General features: G+C 43.5%; 1 protein-coding gene across 1 annotated transcript in view; it reads left to right on the forward strand.

The window, feature by feature from the left end:
• LOC137370260 (cyclic nucleotide-gated channel beta-3-like) overlaps positions 1–26,823 on the forward strand; it is a 171,800-nt gene that overhangs the window by 32,011 nt on the left and 112,966 nt on the right. Inside the window, exons 6-8 of the mRNA XM_068032639.1 lie at positions 5,982–6,190; positions 24,540–24,590; positions 25,860–25,946. Of these exons, the coding sequence (XP_067888740.1) occupies positions 5,982–6,190; positions 24,540–24,590; positions 25,860–25,946 (347 nt within the window). The remainder of the gene's footprint in view (positions 1–5,981; positions 6,191–24,539; positions 24,591–25,859; positions 25,947–26,823) is intronic.

Genomic DNA, 26,823 nt, shown 5'->3' on the forward strand with positions numbered 1-26,823 from the left:
CAACAAAGTCAATGGACCCCGACAATATCGCTGCTGTAGTGCTGAAGAATTGTGCTCCAGAACAAGCCTTACCTTTAGACAAGCTATTCCAGTACAGCTACAATGCTGGTATCTATCCGACAATATAGAATATTCTGTCCTGTACAAAAAAGGAGGACAAATCCAACACAACAATTACCGCCCCATCAGTCTATTCTCAATCATCAGTAAAGTCAAGAAAGATGTCGTCGACAGTGCAATATAGCAGCACTTACTCAGCTGTTCAGTTTGGCTTCTGTCAGGTCTACTAAACTCCAGACAACATTACAGCCTTGGTCTAAACATGGACAAAAGAGCTGAATTACAGTGTTGAGGTGAGAGTGATGTTTTTGACATCAAGGCAGCAGTTGAACAAGTGTGGCATTAAGGAATTCTAGTAAAAATTGAAGTCAATGAGAATCAGGGGAAACTGTCCACTGACTGGAGTCACACCTGGCACAAAGGAAGATAGTTTTGGTTGTTGGAGGCCAAGTTTCTTAGTCCCAGGACATCATTGCAGGAGTTCCTCAGGGTAGCGTCTTCGGCCCAATCATCTTCAGCTGCTTCAGCAATGACCTTTCCCTCATCATAAGATCAGAAGTGGGGACGTTCGCTGATGATTGCACAGTACTCAGAACTATTCGCGACTCATCAGAATCTGAAGCAGTTTGTGTTGCATTAGCAAGACCTGGACAACATTCTGGCTTGGGCTGATAAGTGGCAAGTTACATTCGCACCTTCTTCTTCTTAGGCAGTCCCTCGGGAATGAGGATGACATTCTTTCACTCCAGGGTTGTGAGCCCTTAGGTGACTGAATAGTCCAATTCTGGATCTGCACACTCTGCCACAGGTGGGGCAGGTGGTGTTTAGTGAGGTGAGTGAATGGGATGCTCAAATTCCGAACGCTCCTTCCGTTGTTTGCAGTCGGTTGCTGCCTAGGCATGTCGACGTGATTTGAACTGGCTGGCACCGTTGCGGATGGTTCTTCTCCATTTTAAGCGGTCTGGGGCAAGAGATTCCCACAAATTGTGGAGATGTCACATTTTTTCAGGGGGGCTTTAAGGACATCCTTGTAGCATTTCCTCTGCCCTCCTGGTAGCCTCTTGCTGTGACGGAACTCGGAGTAGAAAGCTTGTTTTGAGAGTCTTGTGTCAGGCATGCGGCCCACCCAACATAACTAACTAGCCATGACCAGTGTCTCAGTACTGGGGATGTTGGCCTGAGAGAGGACACTGATATTGGAGCACGTGTCCTGCCACTGAATTTGCAAGATCTTGCGGAGGCACCGCTGATGATATCGCACCAGGACTTTGAGATGTTTGCTGTACAGTGTCCATATTTCTGATGCATACAGGAGGGCAGGTAACACTGTGGCCCTGTAGACCATGAGCTTGGTGCCAGGTTTGAGGTCTTTGTCATCAAACACTCTTTTCCTCAGATGACCGAAGGCTGCGCTGGCACACTGGAGGCGATGCTGAATTTCATCGTCAATGTCTGCCCTTGCTGAGATGAGGCTCTCAAGGTATGGGAAGTGATCCATATTGTCTCGTGGTTCGTCTTGGATCTTGATAGTCGGGGAACAGTGTTGCACTGCAGGGGTAGGCTGGTAGAGGACTTTTGTCTTTCGGATGTTTAGCTTAAGGCCCATTTTTTCATACGCCTCCGTGGATGCATCGACAAGGGTTTGAAGCTCGGCCTCTGAGTATGTGCATATGCAAGCATTGTCAGTGTACTGCAGCTCGATGATAGAGGTTGGACTGACCTTGGTTCTGGACTGGAGGTGACGTAGGTTGCTGCTCATCCTGTAGAGTAGATCTACTCCAGCTTCAATGAGTGAATTGCGCTTGAGAAGATCTTCATAGTGCTCTTTCCAACGAGCGCTGACTGCCTCTCTGATCTTGATCAGCCCCACTCTATTCTTTGCTCTCAGTGGGGTAGGCCCTTGTGCTTGGGCCATAAATGGACTTGACTGCGCTGAAGAATCCACGCATGTCGTGGCTGTCGGCAAGTTGCTGTACTTCCTGTGCTCTTTCAGCCCACCAGGTGTTCTTTAGGTCACGGGTTTTTTGTTGAACCGTGACCTTTAATTGTCTGTATTCCTGCTTTTTTCCCCTTCGAATTTTGGTGATGCTTCCAGTTCAGGAATGCCTTGCACTTGCAATTTAGTAGCTCCTGCGTCTTCTGTATGTTCTCGTCAAACCAGTCTTGATGCTTCCTGGTCGAGAAACTAAGAGTATCTTCGCAAGTGCTGATTATGGTAGTTTTGAGGGCTTTCCAGGCATTGTGGACATTCTGTGTTTCCCGGTGGTTGAGCATTGCCAAGTTGCTTGTAAGATGCTACCTGATTAGGTCTTTCTTCGCAGAGACCTTGATACCATTGACCTAATTTTCCTGTGGCAGTGCCGTTTTTGGACTGGGTTTATGGAGATATTAGATCAGATTAGGCGATGGTTGGTCCAGCAGTCATCAGCTCCTATCATGGCACAGGTGATGCAAACATCTTTGCGGTCCTTCGCTCGGACAATTATATAGTCAAGCAAATGCCAATGCCTGGAGCGAGGGTGCTGCCAATGGCTCTTGTATTTGTCTCTCTGACGAAATAGGGTATTCATTCTGATCAGGCCATGTTCAAGGCATTTCGTCAGAAGCTCAAGATGGCTCCTGGGCAGTCAGCTCCCTAGGGAGCTCTTCACTGTCCACTTCTCTCCGTGGCCAACTGCTGCCATCCATTGCTCTTTCTCCTCATTAAATCCTCTCTTCTGCTGTTTAAGTTCCCCTGATTCTAACAGTGGATGCATTTTTCGCCCACACTTCAAGTTAACTGCTAATTTAAAAGCCTCTGTCTGCTGGTATAAACCCCATCCCCCAACCTTAACTTGTGAGCTCTGGTAAAGATCTGGATAAAACCTAGATGTGGTTTCTCTCTCAAATCTGGCTTCAAATTCCTGACTTCACTGGACATCAAGATCGTGCTTCTGCGCTGGACTACATTGGAAAAAATGTAAAACTCTGCTTTCGTCTATAATCTGCTGTCTTTTTTTTTGTTTTTCTGAGCCCTGTGAGTTGTGGAAAAGATCTGGAAATGACCTGGAAAAATCTAGATCTAGATCTCATTTGAAACTTAGCTTCAAATTTCTGGACTTATCTCAACATCAAGAAGACACTTTTGCTCTGGACTGCACTGATTATAATGTAAGACCCAACTTTGTCTCTGTATTGCTGCTCTGTTGTGATATTTAAAGTAACTTTTATCAGCTTATTGCCCTTCCCCCACCACTGCTGTGATTGAGGGACTTCAGCCTCCTGCTGAGCCTGTGACAGGCCACTGGTTATACTGTTTTTTCTGCTTCACACCACACAAATCCAGGCCACAAGAGAGAATTGAACAATCTCCCCTTGACATTAAATGGCATTACCATCACTGTCCCACCATCAACATCCTGGAGGTCACCATTGACCAGAAATTTAACTGGACCAGCCACATAAATACTGTGACTATAAGAGAAGCTCAGAGGTTGGCTATTCTGTGGTGAGTAACTCACCTCCTGTTTCCCCAATGCCTGTCCACCATCTATAAAGCATACGTCAGCAGTGTGATGGAATACGCTAAACTTGCCTGGATGAGTGCAGCTCCAACAACACTCAAGAAGCTCAACCCCACCCAGGACAAAGCACCCCATTTAATTGAAACCTCATCTACCACCTTAAATATTCATTCCCCCCACCACCAGCAGATAGTGGCAGCAGTGTGTACCATCTACAAGATGCACTGGAGCAACTCACCAAAGCTTGTTTGACAGCACCTCCCAAGCCCACAACTTCTATAGCCTAGAAGAACATGGGCAGTAGGTACATTTCCATGCGGGTTCTCTTGCAGGTCCTCCTCCAAGTTGCACACCTTTCAGGACTTGGAAATATATCATTGTTCCTTCATCATCTCCAGGTCAAAATCTCTACGTTAGAGTACTGTGGATGTACATACACTACACAGATGTCAATGGTTCAAGAGGCAGCTCACCACCACCTTCTCAAAGGCAATTGGAGATGGGCAATTAATACTGGCCTCACCAGTGTCGCTAACGTCCCATACGAATAAAAAGGCAATGTGTTGACGCTAAGTGTAAGTGCAAGTAGTGATATTCGATGGTCTGGTATACTGTGCAGTTCTGGTTTAGGCTGTGCCACACTACTTCCTGTGCCATCACCTGTAAACTGAACAGCAGGTACATTTACTTGTGCATTTAATACACATTAGCAATTTGTTATTACCTTTGGAAGTAATGATATGGAAAATCGATGTGCTCTGTGAAACGATTAAGCCATTAATGTTAACTGATCCACAAATCAAGGGAAAGTAGCATGAATTTGCAACATATCAGAACACATGCACCTCTCAACTCCTCAACAACCTTCAATGAGCTCCAAATCATTGAAGGCTCCATCCATTGCACAAAGATTGTTGGGGGTTTCATCGTGTTGCATCATTATTTTATATCACGGACTATGCTATTGTTTTTCTACATAAGTGGAATGAGAAAATATAATGTTGAATCAGTTTTCTTGTACTATAATAACATGCAAAATGCAAATTTATAAGACCCATTTAAATAAAAATTATGGGTGAACTTCGGTGGAGTTCTCCTGATGATCTGCCATAACTTCAAAGGAAGAGCTGCAGAAACCCTGAGAAAACAGTGTAAACATTGGCTCTTCTGCCAAAGTGGACATGTGGGAGAACCCGCATGGAAATTCACCCCTTTCCTTAAGTATGGTAGTGCAATGCTAAGTATGGCTTCTGGTGGCAATATCTTCATTACGTTAAGGTGCCAGGTTGAAAATTTTGAATGTCGTAACTAATGCAGGGTGTAATAGTTGCAGTTCTGTTTTCACATCACCTTGGTGGCTATTCTCAAATCATGGCACATATTTATCATACTCTTCCACGCCTTCCAGGTCCAAAGAGTCTAGAAACTTGTTTCGTAGTCCACCTTATGGGCACAAAAGGACCGTCTTGTTTGTCATGCATTCTATCAGAGTGAATAATGAGATCTTGATCTAAACTAAAAGTATATTTGAATGTTGGAAGCAGCCATTGCCTGTGCCTTGCACTTTCTTCACTGCATAGCCTTATTCATTCAGAAACTGCTCTTCTCAGAAATACAGGTAATTAAATAGCTCATTAACGGTTTGACATTTATGAAAATAAGCATCAGCCAGTTTCTGCTGGACAAGATTACCAAATTCACAATCTAGCAATCCAACCAGAGGAAGCCAGATGCACTCGCCAGTTTGATATATAGGTACTACTCACAAAATGAAATATGTCAAATTTAATATGTTTTCTAAGGGAGGAAAATAGGGCTACAGGTACTGCTATTTATAATAAAAACAAGAAATGCTGGAACCACTCAGCAGGTCTGGCAGCATCTGTGAAAAGAGAAGCAGAGTTAACGTTTCGGGTCAGTGACCCTTTTATATAGGTACTGCTATTTACCTTGTGGTAAAAGTACCTCCGTTTAGTGGAGCCTGGTCTCCAATCGTTTCGGTCATCCCCGCCATTGGACAAAGACCTTGCTTCACTCGGACTGTGTGGTATTCGTTGTGCAACGGCCACCCCAAGTTAAAAGAACCCACGCAGAGGCATCTTCCATCCCCACAAAATGAATCTTCGGGACCTGGAGTATCAGGATTAGACTATTCGGTCATCTAAGGACCCACAACCCTGAGAGACAGAAGAAGAAGAAGAAGAAGAAGGTAAAAGTATCACCTGCAGGCTGGGTCAGGGAATGGCTTTGAAACTGAAAACTAGATTTATTGAGCCTGGAACATGTAATACTTTTAGCGTGAGAAACTTCACCATCATAGCTTTAAGATATATGATAAACACAGATTCAAGATATTTACACTCTTTGCAAATGATTATTCCTGATATTTTGTTCTAATTATTAAATATTATATTTCAGATCGGCTTTATATGGTATGGTTGTTTTTTGTGGTACTAGCATGGAACTGGAACTGCTGGTTTATTCCTATGCGCTGGGCTTTCAACTATCAGACACCAGAGACTCTTACCTTCTGGTTAACCATGGATTATATCTGTGACTTCATCTATCTGCTTGATATGACAGTATTCCAGGTCCGACTGCAGTTTGTGAAAGAAGGAGACATAATAGTAAGTTTCTCTTTCATCAGCCAATTTCAAATAATCATGCAATGTTTTTGTTGAACTGGGCATGTTTTTATGAAGAAGGAATAGTGGCTCTAAATACACCACTGATGTGCAAGACCAAGCCATATTGAAATGGAAGATCCCACATTTTGTTTTCACCGGGCTTTGGTGAATTAGTCAGTCTTGGTTCAGGCAGTAGTGGAGATGCTACAATGGCTTCACTGAACCTGGGATAGGGAAGGGAAGATTAAGCCAGAGTTCCTGGTCCTGATTGCTATCTGGTGTTAAGTGCTGGCAAGTGCACAAAACTGACTTTCCTTTTTTGCAGTTGGTCATTGAAGGGCTATGTCATGATTGTATGTGTGGGCTTGAGTGTTAGAGACTATGTGGTACTTGGAAGGGAAATTGAAAGTAGCTTTGTGCTTTGGGGAAATCACCTGACCTGGGGTTGTTGTAAGGTCAGATAGGTTTTGTAGCCAGTGAGCAGCAGTAAGCAAGAACTCTACAGAAGTAACTTGTTAAATCATTTTTAAAGTTAAATCTGTGACTTCAAGTGTGATTCTTCAGCCTGAGATGTGACAGGCTACAGCCACTTAAAGAAGAATGTTTGCCACCACCTTCTCAAGCGTAACTAGGGATGGACAATCAATACCACCTTTGCCATCCTGATATCCCGAGAATGAATTTTTAAAAATCATCTGAACAGATTGAGGAATTGAGGTAATAGATCCTCAATTCGATGGGCCGAAGTCCTGTTTCTGTGCTGCATAACTCTATGACTCTATGACTTTATTCCAAATGATTTTCCAATCCTTTAAGGACAGGATCAGGCTCTGCAATGATGCCCTTCACAGTTGAACAACTTGACAACATTCATTGTCAAAGCTAACACATAAAGATTAAGGGAGCTCCTGGAAGCTTCCATTACCCACAGAGTTATATTTCAGATTTAGTAAGTACCTTAAAGGGCGGTGGGCAAAAAGAGAAAGAAATTAGAAAAATATATGAAAGAAAATGGCCTTAGTATGCCTCGTTGACAGGATAGCTGCTTAAAGTGGGAAATGCTACTGGGTCAACTCTGCTGTGACGTCCTCCTGTTTCGCTAGTCTTGGGTTATGCATTCAGATAAAGCTCCCAGCAGTATGTGCAGCTTCCATTTAAATTGCGCCACTGTGTGGGGCCAGATTGTTCCCAACCTTGGTGCCATATTTGACAGCAAGATGAGCTTCTGACCATGTATTTACAACATCAGTAAGAATACCTATTTCCACTTCCGTAACTTTTTTAAAAATTCGTTCGCAGGATGTGGGCATCATTGGCTAGGCCTACATTTATTGCCCATCACTAGTTGCCCTTGAGAAGTTAGTGGTGAGCTGCCTTCTTGAACCGCTGCAGTCTATTGCTTTACTTTGCCCCTATGACAGCTTATTTGCTGCTGAAACTCTCATCCTGTTCCGATGCAGTCCTGGCTGGCCTCCCACATTCTACCCTCCGAAAATTTGAGGTCATCATAAACTCTGCTGCCCGTGTCCTTACTCACACCAAATCCCATTCAGCTATCAACCCTATGCTTTCTGACCGACATTGACTTCTGGTTAAACAACACCTCAATTTTAAAATTCTCATCCTTGTTTTCAAATCCCTCCATGGCCTAGCCCCTCCCTATCTCTGTAATCTGCTCCAGTCCCCCTCTGAAATAACTGGGCTCCTCTAATTTTGGCCTTTTGAGCATCTCCAATTCTAATCAATCCACCATTGGTGGCCATGTCTTCATCTGCCAAGGCCCAAGCTCTGGTATTCCTTCCTTATATTTCTCTGCCTCTCTACCTTGCTTTCCTCCATTTAGATGCTCCTTAAAACCTACCTTTTTGACCAAGCTTTTGGTCACCTGCCCTAATTTCTCCTTCCCCTGGCTTGGTATCAAATTTTGCTTTATAACACTCCTGTGAAGCACCTTGGAATTGGGATGTTTTATTACCTTAAAGGCTCTATATAAATATAAATACAAGTTTGTGTTGTTGTTTTGGTAGGGATATCCATTAATAAAGCTGCTTAACAGAATTAGCCAAAAATAGAATAAAACTAATTTGATGACAAAATATTTTGATGAGAGGTATGTTTCACGTTGATTGAGGACAGGTTGGAAAAATAACTGACTCACATTTTCAACAGCCAGGGTTCCTGCACCATCCAGAGACTGCAAAGTTGACTGAAATATGGAATAGCACTAGATTTGTAACCAGTGATATTCATTTGTAAGTTGCTCTGCTTCAAATAATACATATGAGGAGTATAGAAACAGCTGGAAAGAACCAGAAGGTAATCATACTCACAATCTGGCTCGTACTGCCATTCATGCAGGTATTGTTCCCCAGAGGCAAAGCTGTGACAGTGACTGAGGAAAATGAGCCATCAGACATCGCCCCACCTTCCTGCTGTTGCTAGCATCTGGTGGGGTGGGTAAATAACAAGCAGGTCACTCAATTCCAAAGGAGTAGTTAAAATTCAGCAGTCTCTCTGACCTACTTTCCTCTATTTTCTGCCTCTGTTACAGTTGAAAACAGGCAGTATTCAGGAGGAACATCCAGCCCTATAACTTAATATTTCTGAATTTAAAATAGATCATTTTTGGAATATGCTAAATTTGTTGGATTGTAAGAGAGTACTTATTTCTAAGAATACAAATTTAACTGAACTCAAAGCCTAAATTAAAAGCAAAATACTGCAGATGCTGGAAATCTGAAATAAAAACAAGAAATGCTGGAACCACTCAGCAGGTCTGGCAGCATCTGTGGAAAGAGAAGCAGGGTTAATGTTTCGGGTCAGTGATCCTTTTTCTCCAGTTCCGAAGAAGGGTCACTGACCCGAAATGTTAACTCTGCTTCTCTTTCCACAGATGCTGCCAGACCTGCTGAGTGGTTCAAAGCCTAAATTGTTCTAATACTCAATTCTTCTTTGCCAATGGTCTGATCATTTCTGCCTTTATTTTCCCACTGAAGTAGTGACAGCTAAGTATTCATCTTCATACAGGAGAATAGGGCCATCTTAGCCATTGGCTTACCATCCCTGTCAGTGGTGCTCAGGGTCAGCTAAAGGCAGATGAGTGAACAATTTCTCCCTTCCCAACCATATCATTAGAGGGGCTCTGAATGTAGTGAAAAACTGACAACATTCAATCTTAGCAGTGGAGTAAAGCCCTGGAAACAAGATCTCATCTGGAGACAAGTGATGGCATATATGCCAATAGGTCAGTCACATGTACATTTTTGCTGGCCTTTTCCCGATTATGTGCAAAAAGTAACAACTGTAAAATATGTAAATAAGTGTGCAGGTTCAATCCCCTTAAGGAAATAGGAACATGTTGTTTGTAATAAACTACGGCAATATACTTTATCTGTTAATCCATGGGCCCTTGTCATAGCTTTCACTTTGATGCAGTGTTTAGCAGGTGGCTAGTTGATACAGATAGTTGATCGTCTCTTTCAACTAGATGGGTGTGAGCTGGAAGTCCCTAGAGTCAGTGATGAGAGACAAATGTTTTTTGTGGGCCAGCTCACTAGAGCAAGAGTTTTGCTATGGTGGGACACATTGTCAAGGGAAGAGAATAGCTGAAGCCACTTGCTCAGCTACAACTGCATCTGGCCTCAATGAATCATAGAGCTGCAATGACAGCTGTGGGACAAAAACTAAGACTCCGTAAAGAGAAGTACGCATCAATCAGTTCCAACTCAGTAAAGACTCTCAGTATGGAACCAGCAAATTTAATAACTCATTCACTACACATCACCATTAAGCTGTTATGACAACTCATGGCCATTATGTGCAGTTGCAATATTTTCATCATTTGGTGGACTTTCAGTTCCATGGTCCATATTGGGAATGATATTAAACAGCAACTTCAGTAGACATGAGGCAATAATGAAAAGAAACTTCAAATGCAACGTCAAAGTAAACAGAATCATGAAACATAACTAAAGAACTAAAGCATGTGCTGGTTAGTTGGCATCCTTCCATCTACAAAAGATGATTTTACATGCAGCAAACAATCCATTTAGGTGGGGTGTCTTCTCTTGGTGCACCTTTGTTGTTGGCTGTGAAGGCCAATCCTTGAGAGGCAGGTTCTGCCACAAGTGCTGCACATGAAGCTGCCAAGTAACGCTGTGAGTTGTTGTCTTTGACATTGGTGCCTGTTGTCAAGCTGCTGTAACAACTGGTTGTCATGGTAATGCACACCAGTCCACAGGATGTGTCACCATTTCCCTCTTTCGCCAGCTAGTGACTCCCAAGTATGACAGTTAATATTTAGAGTCTTCATGTCACGCTTGCAAGCATCCTTGAAGTGGAGCTTCGGGCGCCCCATTAGTCGTCTGGCCCCGGCTACCTCACCATACAGAAGGTCCTTGGGTATGTGACCATCTTCCATCCTGCGTAGGTGTTATTAAATGTGTTAACTGTGTTTGTAATAATATAGTCCATCGGGTCACTAAAATCCATGGTTCACAAGTGTTGGCACCTACCACTGCATACTGCCATTGATCCTATCTAAGTTTGTTGGGTCAGGATGTCAGATCTGCAGGACTGAGCCTTTCGCAGTGTTGGGACACATCGGCAGTGTTTCCATACCTTGATAATGATCCTGAAAATGCATGTGAAAGCTGGTTTCTCTGGGGGAGGGTTGCCAGGTCACTCCTACTCAATAAAGCGATGGTTTGTGACCTATATGAGGGAATCACCTTAACAATAAAAACAAAATTTAAAAATTTCCCCTCAATTTTTGGGATCCATATCCTACAGTCAAGTTCACTTCATAAGGCAGGTGTGTCTCATCTCACCCGGAGTACCAGCCTTCAAATGTACGCTTGGTCTTTTTAAGTACAGTACAGTAACATAGTGGTTATGTTACTGCATTAGCAGTCCAGAGTCCTGAACAAATGAATTAAAGGCATGAATTCAAATCCGACCATGGCAGCTCAGAAATTTAAATTCAGTTAACTCAATAACTCTGGAATTGTAAAGCTAGTATCAGTAATGGTGACCATGAAACTATTGGATTGTTGAAAAACTTATCTGGTTCCCTAATGTCCTTTAGGGAAGGAAATCTATTGTCCTTACCCAGTCTGGCCTGCATGTGATTCCAGAGCCACAGCAATGTGGGTGACTCTTAACTGCAAGCCACTAGCAGTTGTATCAACCTGCTGTTAAAAAATCTAATAAGACTAAAACCAGACAGACCACCCAGCATTGACACAAGCGCTGGACACAACAAAAGCAGGCCCAGCCCAGTTGGCCTTGCAAAATCCTCCTCACTAATGTCTGGGGACTTGTGCCAAAATTGAGAGAGCTGTCCACAGACTAATCAAGCAACAACCTGACATAGTCATATTCACAGAATCATTCCTTTCAGCCAATGTCCCAGACTCCTCCATCACTATCCCTGGGTCTGTCCTGCCTCCACAGTTAGGAGGAAGTTGCTATGGGAGTCCTCAACAATGACTCCAACCCCATGAAGTCTCATGGCATCAGTTCAATCATGGACAAGGAAACCTCATGCTGATTATCATCTATTGCAGTGTTGTAGTGTTTTAAAACTGCAATTGCATTGTGCTTTGTGTACACTTGGGGCAGCTGTAGAACACACATGCTAACAAAGGAAAAGTGGAACTCAAACAGAATAAAAGAAGAAGCCTTTATGTTCAGCAGCAAGCTGCTTCTGTCTCATCATGCAATCTCAGTCTAAGCCTCATATCTTACACTAAACTCAGTCAAACCTCACTAATGTCCCAATAGACATCATACCTACCGCCCTCCGTCAGCTAATGAATCAGTACTCCACTATCTTGAACACCACTTGGAAGAAGCACTGAGGGCAGCAAGAATGAATTCTGGGAGGGGGACTTCAATGTCTATCACCAAGAGTGCTCGGTAGCACCGCTACTGACAGAGTCCTGAAGGACATAGCTGCCAGACTGGGCCTGTGGAGGCTGGTGAGAGAACCAACACAAGGGAAAAAACAACTTGACCTGGTCCTCACCAATCGACCTGCCACAGATGCAGATGCATGGCATTATTGATAGAAGTGATCACTGCACAATCATTGTGGAGATGAAGTCCCATCTTCACATTAAGTAATCCCTCCATTGTGTTGTGTGGCACAAACACCATGCTAAATGTGATAGATTCAGAACAGATCCAGGGGCTCAAAACTGGGCATCCATGAGGTGCTGTGGACCATCAGTGCAGCAGAATTGTATTCAACCACAATCTGTTACCTGATAGCACAGCATATCCCTCATCCTACTATTGCCAACAAGCCAGGGGACCAACTCTGGTTCAATGAGGACTGTAGAAGAACCTGCCAGGAACAGCACCAGGCATACCTAAAAATGAGGTGCTGACCTGGTAAAGCTACAACACAGGACTACATGCATGCTAAACAGTGGAGGCAGCATGCTATAGAGAGACAAATGATTCCAGAACCAAAGGATCAGATCAAAGTTCTGCAGTCCTGTAACATCCAGTCATGAATGGTGGTGGACAATTAAACCATGAATGGGAGGAGGAGACTTCATGAATATCCCCATCCTCAATAATGGCAGAGTCCAGTATGTAAATGCAAAAGACACGGCTACAATCTTCAGCCAGAAGTGCCGAGTGGATGATCCATCTCGGCCTGCTCCTGAGGTCCGCATCATCATAGTTATCATCTTCATCCAATCCGATAATATCAAGAAGTGTCTGAGGTCACTCGATTCAACAAAGGCTATGGGTCCTGACAACATCCCAGCTGAATACCTGCTTGAAGAACTAGCCACGCCGCTAGCCAAAATGATCGAGTACAGCAACAACCCTGGCATCTCACCGACAAAGTGGAATATTGCCCAGGCATGTCTTGTCCACAAAAAGGACAAATACAATCTAGCCAATTACCAGCCCATCAATCTACTCTCAATTATTAGCAAAGTGAGTGGAGGTGTTGTCAACAGTGTGATCAAGCAGCACTTACTTTGTACTTGCTTACTTACTTACCTGCTCCTCGATGCTCAGTTTGGGTTCCAGCAGGGCCACTCAACTCCAGACTTCATTACATCATTCCTATCCATCTAATCATAGCTAGAATATCACCTGCAATGGATTCTCTGCCTGTTTCTGCACCATTACTTCTGGTGTCCCCCAAGGATCTATCTTTGGCCCTCTCCTACTTCTCATCTACATGCTGTCCCCCAGTGACATCATCTGAAAAAACAGCATCATTTACCACATGTACACTTTTGACAGCAAGATCTACCACACCACCACCTCTCGTAGCTCTTCCAGTGTTGCTAAATTATAAGACTGCTTGTCCGCTATCCCAAAATTCCTGATAACCATAAACCTAGACATGTGACTTCTCTGTAAACAACTCCAATAGCTAGCAAGGCTCCTTATGTTTATTTAGCACTTCATTGTCTCTTCCAGTAAGTGTTTTTTTTTAATCCAAAGTGTCCTTCCAGTAACATTTAAAAAAAAACAAATACAGGCATCTCCTCAGTCTTTCAAATGAACCAATTTTTGCAATCTTTAAACATGAGTCCTCAAAAAAATATTAATAATGGAAGCACCTTCATGAAATCTGGCAGCAGTACTATCTACAAAGCCAACTTTCATTTAATTCATCAATGCAATTTTTTCCTCCAGCAAGCAAAATATGACATTTATAGAAACTGTGCCTAAGTAAAGATAGACCCACATTTATAATACTTTTCTGTTTGTGCATGAATGTTAGATTGTTCTTTTAGCTGCATTCAAATATGTGCCAATCATCCCTTATTGTGCTATATAATTCAGTATGGCGATCTATTCATTTAGCACAGTGAAAATAATGGACCTGTGTGACTGTTGTCATAAAAGCCATGTATATGTCATCACACTTTCTATGTAAAAAGAAACACATAAACCATAGTTTATATTTGTTTCCATTTTTTGAGGAGCAGTAGCATTGATTAAACTAATGTATACATGTGAAACAATCAAAACCATTTTTGAAAATTGTACTGACGGAACTAGGATGCTAACTGCAGAAGCTCGTTGACATGCGTGACTTTATTCAACTAGCACAAATCCTTATTGTATTTTTATAGGCTTGTCTTTTGTACTCTTTTTCAGGTCATTGAACTTTTTGTTGATCTCTTTCCACACTTGGGGCTGCAATCACTCTTTGTGTGCTTCCTGCCTGTGGTCTTTGTGGTTGTGACCTCTGGCCAGTCAAATAGAGCTGTCCTTTTTTCCACAGTTGTGTCCATTAGCTCTTCTGTTGTATCAGTTCTGACATACAATTTATGAGAAAGCTGCTAAGCCGTTCCTACTCCTTATTTCCACAAAGCATACCTGTTTGAAAGCCCCTCAACATTTTTTCAACTGTTGTGTGACTGTTAAGGTATTGGAAAGATACAAAATAAGCATTAACTCTGCTGATTCCTGACTGATGATATTTCTTATACTAACAATAAAGTAAAAATTATGATGTGCATCTGACAAAATTGTGCATTCCCAGCCCAATAATTAAAGTGAATGAATCTGGAATTCCATGGGACGATCTGACCAACAGTGCACTGCAAGGATTGGAATTTCACCCACCGATCCACTCCAGCACTGACCATGCCATAGAATGTGGTGGGAGCTGAATTTGCATTCCCACAGATGTTAATTGAGCAGAACTCCTCTGTAACATAAGAGTACTGGGCTAGCTTTGAGGAGGGGTGGAAATTTCAAATGCAGTCTTTAAATAGCTAGGAATGCCTTACGATATCAGCAGCAGACTGGTGGGGTAGTGGGGGTGTGCAGATGATGTGTAGTGAACCTTTTGCAAGGCTCAGCTGATTATAAGGAAACTGCCATAGATGCCGAATATGAAGCTTTGTGGTACTTTTGACGAATGTCTTCAAATGTCAGAGCAGGCAGAGACATCCAAAGAAAGGCTCAGGTCATTGGAAGGAGGTAGAGCAGAATCATCCAAAACTTTAAAAGGCAGACCTACAAAATTGAAGCCCATAGGATTAAAGATGCAGTGGCAGCATGGATACAAAGTTGGATCAGGGACAGAAAACAGAAAGTAGTGAAGAATGGTTGTTTTTCAGACTAATAGAGGCAGAGAGTATTGTGTTCAATTCTGGGCAACACAATTTAGGAAGGATGCCAAGTCTTGAAGAGGGTGCAGAGAAGATTTACCAGAATGGTACCAGGGATGAGGAACTTCAGTTACTTGGAGAGACTAGAGAAGCTGGGATTGTTCTCCCTCGAGCAGAGTTTGTTAAAGGAAAATTTGATAGAGGTGTTCAAAGTCCTGAAGGATTTTGAGTAAATAAGGAGAAACTGTTTCCACTGGCAAAAAGGTCAGAAACCTGAAAACACAAGTTGAAGGTAATTGGCCAAAGAGCCAGAGGTGAAATGAGGAGAATTTTTTTTACACAGCAAGTTATGTTCTCGAATAAACTGCCTGAAGGGTGAGTGGAAGTGGATTCAATAATAACTAATTAAAGGCGAGAAAATTGCAGGGCTATGGGAAACAGTAGGGGAATGGAACTAATTGGACGGATGTTTCAAAGAACTGGCATAGACATGATGGGCCAAAAGCCCTCCTTCTTCCCCGTAATATTCTATGGCTGCAAAATTCAGGTCTATAACACCACTGAAGCTGGTGCTACGGAAGGAAGAGACCCTCAAAATAGCATGTGCAGCATGTCTGGCCCCTTCTGGTGAGCACTGCATGGCACCACATACTGGGAAGTGCACTAGGGTCGGAATGATGTGTGTGCACCGAAAGCTTTTGCACTGAGCAGATCGTGACATCAAATAGCCTCTCAGATTAGCTTGACACTCATTCTGCAAACTTGGATTGCGCAGGTCCAACAAATGCCTTTTCCTAATCAATCACAGCTGAACATGCCACAGGGTCCTCATGTTCATCGGTTTCAAAGTGCTCATCAGCTGAGGGAGTGCGATAGGTGGTAATCAGTAGGAGGTTACCTTGCCCATGTTTGACCTGATGCCATGAGACTTCATGGGGTCCGGAGTCGATGTTGAGGACTCCCAGGGCAACTCCCTCCCTACTGTAGACCACTGTGCCATCACCTCTGGTGGGTCTGTCCTGCCGGTGGGACAGGACATACCCGGGGATGGTGATGGCAATGTCTGGGACATTGTCTGTAAGGTATGATTCCGTGAGTATGACTATGTCAGGCTGTTGCTTGACTAGTCTGTGGGACAGCTCTCCCAACTTTGGCACAAGCCCGCAGATCAATAAGGAGGACTTTGCAGGGTCAACAAGGCTGGGTTTGCCGTTGTCGTTTCCGGTGCCTAGGTCGATGCCGGGTGGTCCGTCCGCTTTCTTTCCTTTTTATTGACTTTGTAGCAGTTAGGTACAATTGAGTGGCTTGCTCGGCCATTTCAGAGGGCATGTAAGAGTGAACCACATTGCTGTGTGTCTGGAGTCACATGTAGGCCAGACCAGGTAAGGACAGCAGAATTCCTTCCCTAAAGGACATTAGTGAACCAGATGAGTTTTTACAACAATTGACAATGGTTTCATGGCTATCATTAGACTTGCTTTTAATTCCAGATTTATTAATTAAATTCAAATTCCACCTTCTGCTGTGGTGGGATTCGAACCCATGTCCTAGAGAAATACCCTGAGTCTCTGGGTTAGTAGTCCAGTGATAATACCACTACGCCACTGCCTACCCGCAGATGATACAAAGATAGGTAGGAAAGTATGTTGTGAAGAGGACGTAAGGAGGTTGCAGACCGATATAGATAGGTAAGTGGGCAAAAATCTGGCAGATGGAGTATAATGTGGGAAAATGTGAAGTTGTTCACTTTGGCAGGAAGAATAAAAAAGCAGAGTATTACTTAAATGGAGAATGGCTGCAGAATTCTGAGGTGCAGAGGGATCTAGGTGTTCCAGTGCCTGAGTTACAAAAGGTTAGTATGCAGATACAGCATGTCATAAAGAAGGCTAATGGAATGCTGTCCTTTAGTAGGAGAGGAATTGAAAATAAAAGTAAGAATGTTATGCTTCAGTTATGTAGGGCATTGGTGAGAACACATCTCAAATACTGTGTGCAGTTTTGGTTTCCTATTTAAAGAAAGCTGTAAATGCGTTGGAGGCAGTTCAGAGGAGGTTTACTAGATACCTGGAATGAGCGGGTTGTCTTATGAGGAAAGGTTGGACAGACTGGGCTTGTTTTCACTGGAGTTTAGAAGAGTGAGGGGAGCCTTGATTGACGTATATAAGATCCTGAATTGTCTTGACAAGGTGGATGTGGAAAAGATGTTTCCCCTTGTAGGTGAGTCCAGAACTAGAGGGCACTGTTTTAAAATTAGAGGTCACCCTTTTAGGACAGAGATGAGGAGAATTTTTTTCTCTCAGAGAGTTGTGCGATTTTGGAATGCTCTGCCTCAGAAGGTGGTGGAGGCGGGCTCATTGAATATTTTTAAGGCGGAGGTAGATAGATTCCTGTTAGGCAAGGGAATCCAAGGTTATCAGGGCTAGGTGGAAGTGTGGTATTCGAAACACCAACAGATCAGCCATGATCTTATTGAATGGTGGAGCAGGCTCATGGGGCCAAATGGCCTACTACGGCTCCTAATTTGTATGTTCGTATGTTCGTAGATTGCTCCATTATGAGTAGAGATAGGTACGAGAGCAAATTCAGTGACGTACCTCTAATTGAGAGCACAGTTCAGTTAAAAACCTACTCTGGCTCATTTTAGAAATGTGTGGACAAATGAAGTGCAACATCCAATATAAGGGCAAGTCCCTCAAGCTCCCCATTGTTGTAGCAAGATATGTCAACAAACCAATGTTCATGGGCAAAGACTGGCTTCACAAGCTGAAGTTATACTGGAAACATGTTTTCCAAGTTGAAGTGACTAAGAAGCTTGATCAGCTTTTGAATAGTTACAGAAGCACTTCTGAGGACAGCTATGAAGGCATAATCAGTGTGAAAGTACATCCGAATCAGACCTGATGCAAAACCAGTATATTGCAAGGCTAGGCCGGTTCCTTATTCTCTCAATATGCTCTCAAAACCCAGGTTGAAGAGGAGCTAAAAAAGCTAGGCAGGAATGGTGTGCTACTGGAAACTGACCACAGTGATTGGGCAACCCCAGTTGTTGTAATGCCCAAGTCAGACAAAACTGTAAGACTATGCAGGGACTACAAAGTCACAATCAACCAGGCGATGGATCATGAGCAGTATCCACTACTGACCTCTCAAGATTTGTATGCAGAGTTAGCCAGATGCAAGATTTGTCCCATGCATATGGACAACTTAACGTGGATCGAGCGAGTCAACAGTATCTCACAATAAGCATACACATGGGGTTATACTCCTACATGAAGCTGCCCTATGGTGTGAAATCTTCCAGGCTACAATGGATAAGATGTTGCAAGGAGTGCTACATTGCTTGTGTAATCAGGATGATGTGTTGATTGCAACAGAGGAAGAGAATCTTGAAGTGTTGGATGAAGTGTCAAAAAGACTCAACGCTCACAATGTGAAGTTGAAAAAGAGCACGTGCGCTTTTGTGCAATCTGAGGTTGTGTACCTTGCCTAAAAATCGATGTAAAAGGACTACAGCCAGTGAAAGAGAAGTTAGAGGCTATAGTCAATGTCCCAAAAGATGTGTCTGAGCTTAGATCTTCTCTAAGCATGATCCAATACTACTCACAAATTCTGCCTGAGCTTGCAACAGTGTTAGCTCCACTATATGAGTTGGTGAAGAAAGATGTGAAATGGGAATGGTCTAAAGCACAACAATGTGCTTATCATGCAGTAAGAGAAAATTGATCAGTGATGTACTACTTGTTCATCACGACACAAATCATGACCTGAAGCTAGCATGTGACTGTTCAAATATGGAGTTGGAGCAGTGATCAGTCATGTCATGGATGATGGTCAAGAGAGGCCCATAGCATTTGCGTTGCATACCCTACCAACAGTGAACGCAACTACCCGCAGATCAAAAAGGAAGCGCTTGGAATTATCTTTGGAATCAAAACTTTCACCACTTTTTGTTGGGTAGAAACTTCACACTAGTAACAAAGGTAGTTATTCTGGGACCAAAGACCACAATATCAATGATGACAGGGTCAAGGATGCACCAGTGGTCTGTACTTCTCTCACAGTACAACTACAACGTTGAATATTGCAGTTCAAAAGAGAATGCTATTGCTGACACATTGTTGTGTTTGATGCATGGGGACTTAGAAGTAGGATTTGGAGGTGCAAGCTTCATGATAGGAGTAGTAGATGATGCCTTTTCAATCACTGCAACTGAAATTGAAGCTGAAACTCAGAAAGGCTCAGTGTTGAACAGAGTCTACAAAAAGACATTGAATGGATGGACAAAATTTGACCAGTGTACAAATGAGGAACTGAAACTGTTCCACAATCATCACAATGAGTTGTCATGTGGACAGGGCGGCATGAAGTAGGGTCATCGAGTGCTGGTACATAGTAATTTGAGAGATAGGATTCTGGCAGAACTCCATACTGAACACAGGGGAATAGTCAATATGAAATCCATAGCAAGAGGTTTTGTTTGTTGGCCTGATCTCGACAGTGACCTAGAATCATTGGTTAGCAAATGTATTATCTGCCAAAACTGTAGAAATAAGCCATCTAAAATCCTTTGCAATCGTGGCCATGGCTGACTTGACCATTTCAAAAGGTTCACGTAAACTTACATAAGAAGGAAAATGACAATTTCTTAGTATTCATCGAAAGCCACTCAAAGTGGATCGAAGTCAAGCACATGGGTCATAACAACAATGCTGAATGAACAAAGATGAGTAATGGTCTATATTTGCTTGTCATGGTTACCAGAGGAACTTGTCTGAGATAATGGTCCTCAATTTCATTCTGCTCTGTTGCAAAATTTCATGAAGCAAAATGGTATCACACATACCCTCACTTCTCCTTACCATCCAGCATCAAATGGAACAGCTGAAAGGTCAGTGAGGATAGTTAAAGATGCACTCAAGAAACAAGTGCTGGATGGGCATTCAAATTTCAGTATGAAGCAGTGGTTGGCTAATTTCCTGCAAAAGTATAGAATAACCCCATACTTCACTCCAGGGTATACACCTGCTGAGCTTTTGATGAAGAGAAGGTTAAGGACGCATTTGAGTCTGGTCCTACCAAACTTGACTGTTAAAGTTGGACTTAAACAGTTCAGTCAAAAACGTCAGTATGACACAAGCAAGCGATTTCAGGCAAAAATGAGTCCCCCTTACATGTGGGATGTGAGAAATGTAATAGAAGTGTGTGGAACCAAAAGGTACTTGATTGAAATTATTGGAAAAGTGAGAAACATTCATGTCGATCACATGATCTCGGCAAGGGATGAACCAAAATGTGAGCATGATCCGCTTGATCACAAGCTCATGCCAGTTTGCATCAGTTCAGACTTCAGTGTCTGAAGTACTAATTGCTGAGCAAGATACAAGATCTCCTATAAGCACTGAATCTAAACCAAGTAGTCCAAATCCTGCCTCGACACCAAAACTTGTAAGGAGATCAGAAACACTTTGTAAACCAGTTGTCTAACTTGATTTGCAGATATGGTTCATTGTACAGCAAGGGGAAGCAGTGTAATGTATTTGCATATGATGCTGATGAATTAATGATGCAAATAAACACTTCCTTGAATTGGCCATGCTTGGCATCCATTTTCTCTGCTAATGCCACCCGAATACACTATACCTGGCCAACAGGCATACAGAGGCCATCTTGGAAGGAGGAGGAAGAGGTGGAGGAGGAAGGAGAGGAAGCAGGGAGGAAGCAGCTAAGACCCCTTTGCTCTGGATGGGCTGATTATGAGTGTTTAATGAGACTCTGGTTGCCTTAGGACATCATCCCATCATTACCATTGCTCCACAATTGCCCACCTTCCCATCACACTGTCCTCTTGGCCAAAATTCTGCAATAAAAGCAACCAGAATTCAGATCTGACATTCAGGTGCTCCATCTCACTCTCACTCACCCATCAATGATGCCAGCCTCGTGCTCACCTCTCGCAGCCTGCCACATCTGAGTAGTGGGTGTGTGAGAATGAGATGAAGCACCTGAATGTCAGATCAGGGTCCTGGTTGTTTTTATTGCAATATCTTGCAGAGGTAGTGGCGTAGTGGTATTATCACTGGACTAGTAATCCAGAGCCCAGGCTAATGCTCTGGGAGCATGAGTTTGAATCCCACCATGGCAGATGGTGAAATTTGAATTCAATTAATAAATCTGGAAATAAAAAACTAGTCTAATGTGACCATGAAACCATTATTGATTGTTGTAAAAACCGATCCGAATCACTAATGTCCTTTAGGGAAGGAAATCTGCCATCCTTACCTGGTCTGGCCTACATGTGACTCCAGACCCACAGCAATGTGGTTGACTCTTAAATGCCCTCTGAAATGGCCTAGCAAGCCACTCAGTTCAACGGCTATTAGGGATGGCAATGAATGCTGGTCTAGTTAGTGACGCCCACATCCCACAAACAAATAAATAAAAGACTTTTCCATAACAACTTTATCTAACAAAGCATTCAATAATACAAACAAAAATGAACTAATCACCCTTGTACATTCTCTTAGTGCCTGTCTTGCGGGTGCCTTTTTCTGGCCTAGTGCTCCTATGCAGTGCTACCCCAGTGGCTGCAACATGGCTGGTGGAAGCTTGCTGACTTTCATTGGTGAAAACTGCAGACAGCCTTCCAGACACCCTGTGCCTTGAAGGCCCAGCTTCGGACCACAAATTCAGTGTGGGTGGCAGAAGTCTGGGCTGGCTGACTGAGAAGCAATAGCAAGCACACTGGCACATGATGGGAGCATGAATGCTGTCATCCAGACTCATGACCTCTATCTGAGCTTCCACTGCAGCACTGAGATGTTTTGTGGCTTCTGCCTGTGTTGCAATGGAATCTGACATAGCGGTCACCAGCTGCTACATCATAACTGGGTCGCAAGTGCTGTCATGGAGTTAGCCACCACTTCCACACTGGAAAGTATGGGCTTCAAGCTCTGCACAATGCCCTGTTCCAACGAGGTGCCAACTCCTCCATGCTCCTTGACATTGACAACAATCTGTCTGGCAAGCTTGCCAATGCACTAAGCATCTTGGTGTGCATGCTTCTCTACGTTCTCCTGTAAGTGCCCTATCAAAGTCCTCATCTGAGTCCCCTATTGCAGAACCTATCTGCTGCCTCGCCCTCTGGTAATCTGGCAAACAAACTGTCCATTCCCCCAGCCTGGCTACAGCCCACTCATCACGTGCCTCACCACGTGCAGACTCAATGCTATACTCCCCTGTAAGGTTTGTGCAGTGTCTGTATCTGAGCTGGTGGCTGCGAGTGTCAGATCATCTGGCAGTGCTTCTTGTTCAGAGATCTGAAGCAGCTCTTGCTGATCCTCATGAGGCTGCAGTTGTTGGCCAGAAGGCAGATTTTGGATATTCGGAAGCAGAAAATAAGAATTGGAGGGTTGGGAAGGGGGAGAGGGGGGTTGAGGCAGAAAGCAAATGTCCATGGTCACACCATTTGAAGCTTGCACTTCATGCCAGATAGCATGATGAGGGGTGAGGTGGGATTTGAGAAAGGCCATAAGGCAGAAACCTACTATCATCCTGAATGTTCTTGGTAGCACTGGATGCAATGGCCTCTTGGTGTGAATGAGGTCTCTTCCAGCAGTCTTATTGATGCAGGCATGCCTGTCCCTCTCTGGTTCATCTCACTGCCTTCAGTTATGGGCCACCTGTCCTGCAAGAGAGAGGGAAGAATGTCAGTGAGTGTGTTGCAATGTGATTGGGTAATAGCTGCCATAGCTGAGTAGCTGAAGGTATGTGGAGGCTGCGAGACGTGGGCGCAAGGCTGGTATCATCAGTGGGTGTGTGAGAGTGAGATGGAGCACCTGAATGTCAGATCTGAGTCCTGGTTGCTAGAGACTGCTGATGGGTGAATGATGGCTGTGTGGTATATTCAGCAGCATGAGAGGTTGGTGGTGCAGTGGGTAGGAGATGCCATTTGAAGATGCATTCACTAATCATGACAACCCGAGGGAGGTCGTTGAATTTCTTCCAGCACTGCTGCCAGGCCCTCTTTGAATTGACCTCCCCTCTCCCCCGGGCCACCTGCTCCCATTGGCCTTCTCGGGTTGTTCCTTGAGGGCCTCACCCGCACCGCACACCACCCTGTCCCTCCCCCCCTCCCCCCCACCCATGGAAACATGGCTTCTCTCGGACTGGGACTAAGGCCTTCAGTGCTGCATCTCTCTTGGCTGTTACTCCATGTGGTGTCCTTCCCCTTACGAACACTTGCACTACAGGCAGTTTGCTGCAGCTTCCTTATAATGGGTGTAGCGTTCCTTTAAGAGGGGCAGGCTGCCTTTAAGATATGCAGGCTAGCTGAAACATGTGCTAGCCACCCACACTATGGGCCCCCTGTTGATTGCTCAACTAAGCTCTACATTCATGAAAATGAGGAAGCAGAACGAAGCTTGCGTGCTGCCAGCTTCAATAGGAACAGGCATGGGCTAATTGCAAATTGTGACCCCCGTTCTCACAAATTGGAGCAATCCTATTTTTAGCTCTCTGATCATATAATACAGACACTCCTGGGGAAAAAAACGGGGTGTATATTAACAGAAACAAATTGTATTTTATAGGAACCGAGTAGAGATTTTACATGAATAAGCTAATTGAAACAATTGGTTACAGCATATCATTCCCATGTGTAATATTTTGCCAATAGTTTCCCTTGACTCTGTAATAGTCAAATGATATTCTGGTAATGATTCAGTTACCAGAAATTCAGCAGAACTAGGTCCTGCCCCAAAGTGCACTCTACAAAATATTGGTATACTATACATACACCAAACACGAGTTTAGGGGCTGATGGATGGAAAATCTTTGGCTGAAAGTATAAGAAGCATTCATGGCGCACCAAGACTAGGCACATCAGATCTTTTACTCCAGTAATACCATCCTGCTGTATTATTGCACACAATGGGAAGCACTAGATCTTAGTGCCATTTTTCATTCACATTAAAAAGACCAGAAAATAGCAGACTCTAACTCACATTTTAAAAAAGAATGCAAGGAAAAACCAGCTGTTAGGTCAGAGTAGAGGAAATTTAGCTCCACATCTGTTGGAGCTGCACTTAAACTGGGGATGCTTGGTACTGAAACTGGGTGATTAAAGTGAAAAACGTTCCATTCACAAATATTAGCATTCCTCACATTGATGAACACAAAAAAGCCAAACTAAAAAATATTTCAATTGTACGATACTGATGTTATAATTTATGCATTTTGTTGTTGTTTAGGCTGATAAAGAAGAAATGAGAAAGAATTATACACATTCATTAAGATTCAAGGTAAGCATGCATTTAGTTATAACCATCCAACAAATTAACAAATTTTTTTTGAACAAGTTATCTGTTAAGATTTAAGAGTAGGGCGGCACAGTGGCGCAGTGGTTAGCACCGCAGTCTCACAGCTCCAGGGACCCGGGTTCGATTCTGGGTACTGCCTGTGGGGAGTTTGCAAGTTCTCCCTGTGACCGCGTGGGTTTTCGCCGGGTGCTCCGGTTTCCTCCCACAGCCAAAGACTTGCAGGTTGATAGGTAAATTGGCCATTGTAAATTGCCCCTAGTGTAGGTAGGTGGTAGGGAATATGGGATTACTGTAGGGTTAGTATATTGGCGACCACGCTCTGGAAGTGGTTCAAGAGTTCACCTACCTAGGCTCAACTACCACCAGTAACCTGTCTCTAGATGCAGAAATCAACAAGCGCACGGGAAATGCTTCCACTGCTATGTCCAGACTGGCCAAGAGAGTGTGGGAAAATGGCGCACTGACACGGAACACAAAAGTCCGTGTGTATCAAGCCTGTGTCCTCAGTACCTTGCTCTATGGCAGCGAGGCCTGGACAACGTATGTCAGCCAAGAGCGACGTCTCAATTCATTCCATCTTCGCTGCCTCCGGAGAATACTTGGTATCAGGTGGCAGGACCGCATCTCCAACACAGAAGTCCTCGAGGCGGCCAACATCCCCAGCTTATACACACTACTGAGTCAGCGGCACTTGAGATGGCTTGGCCATGTGAGCCGCATGGAAGATGTCAGGATCCCCAAAGACACATTGTACAGCGAGCTCGCCACTAGTATCAGACCCACCGGCCGTCCATGTCTCCGCTTTAAAGACGTCTGCAACCGCGACATGAAGACATTGATCACAAGTCGTGGGAGTCAGTTGCCAGCGTTCGCCAGAGCTGGCGGGCAGCCATAAAGGCGGGGCTAAAGTGTGGCGAGTCGAAGAGACTTAGCAGTTGGCAAGAAAATGACAGAAGCGCAAGGGGAGAGCCAACTGTGTAACAGTCCCGACAAACAAATTTTTCTGCAGCACCTGTGGAAGAGCCTGTCACTCTAGAATTGGCCTTTATAGCCACTCCAGGCGCTGCTCCACACACCACTGACCACCTCCAGGCGCTTACCCATTGTCTCTCGAGATAAGGAGGCCAAAGAAGTATCAATGGGTGGTTGTTGGTCGGCACAGACTCGGTGAGCCGAAGTGCCTGTTTCAGTGCTGTATCTCTAAATAAATACATAAAAGTATGCTTCTAAATTTAAATTCTGTTTCCACAGCTTGATCTGGCATCAATAATCCCATTTGATTTATTCTTGTTGGTGTTTGGCTGTAATCCCCTGTTTCGACTGAATCGTTTACTTAAGGTTTGATTATTGGTTTAATATTGGAACTAATTTTTATGGACTGTGTTAAATTTAACTCACATGTTGTAGATGTACATTTCATCCATTTTTTTCTTTTGTGGGTCTTTAGAATGTCTGGATTGCCAAAAGTCAGTGAGATCCATAAATCATACGACATGTTTTAAAGTTGGAGGTCTATTGAATAAAATGGAATACATGATGTCACCTCATTAGACTGTTAGAGTCAAGTGAAAATATTGGAAAAATATTACACATGGGAGTGATATGCTTTAGCCATTTATTTCAATTAACTTATTCATGTAAAATATTGTATTCCTGGAAAATACATTTATGTTGATATACAAAATATTTTTATACCTCACCTCGATGCTTTCTCATGATATCAATCCTCTTAAAAGAAAGTAAAATGATAGCTTTATCTTGCTGTCCCTTTCCCTGGTTTCATACTGTGAATGGGACTCTATGCAAAGTAAATATCTGCATAGGTTCCATCACTGCTGAACTGGAATTGGCTGAGAGGGATTAATTGGAATTAATTGTGCCAGCTTTTCCTCCTGCTAATGTAGATGTTTTCTGAAGTGCTTTGACTGATGGATGGAGCAGGGGAAGAATGGTAGAGCTGGTCCAATGATAGCCTGATTCAAAGAATCAAAGCTATGATTTGAACACTCAGGGAGAGAAATTCAACTTACTTATGCCCGTTATTTGGGCATAGGATCATTGTTGGGCCTGTGAGTTTGCCTGTAAATCAAACTTAATCAAATGAGCCACACAAGCCAATTGTGCACATGCACCATTAGACACATGTTTGGATCACATTGCGCATTTTGCACCTTTATCTATGTTGGTTGAATTTTCCCCCACAATGTCAAGTCAT

This window comes from Heterodontus francisci, chromosome 5 (genome assembly GCF_036365525.1).
Source record: "Heterodontus francisci isolate sHetFra1 chromosome 5, sHetFra1.hap1, whole genome shotgun sequence".
NCBI classification, from domain to species: Eukaryota; Metazoa; Chordata; class Chondrichthyes; order Heterodontiformes; family Heterodontidae; genus Heterodontus; species Heterodontus francisci.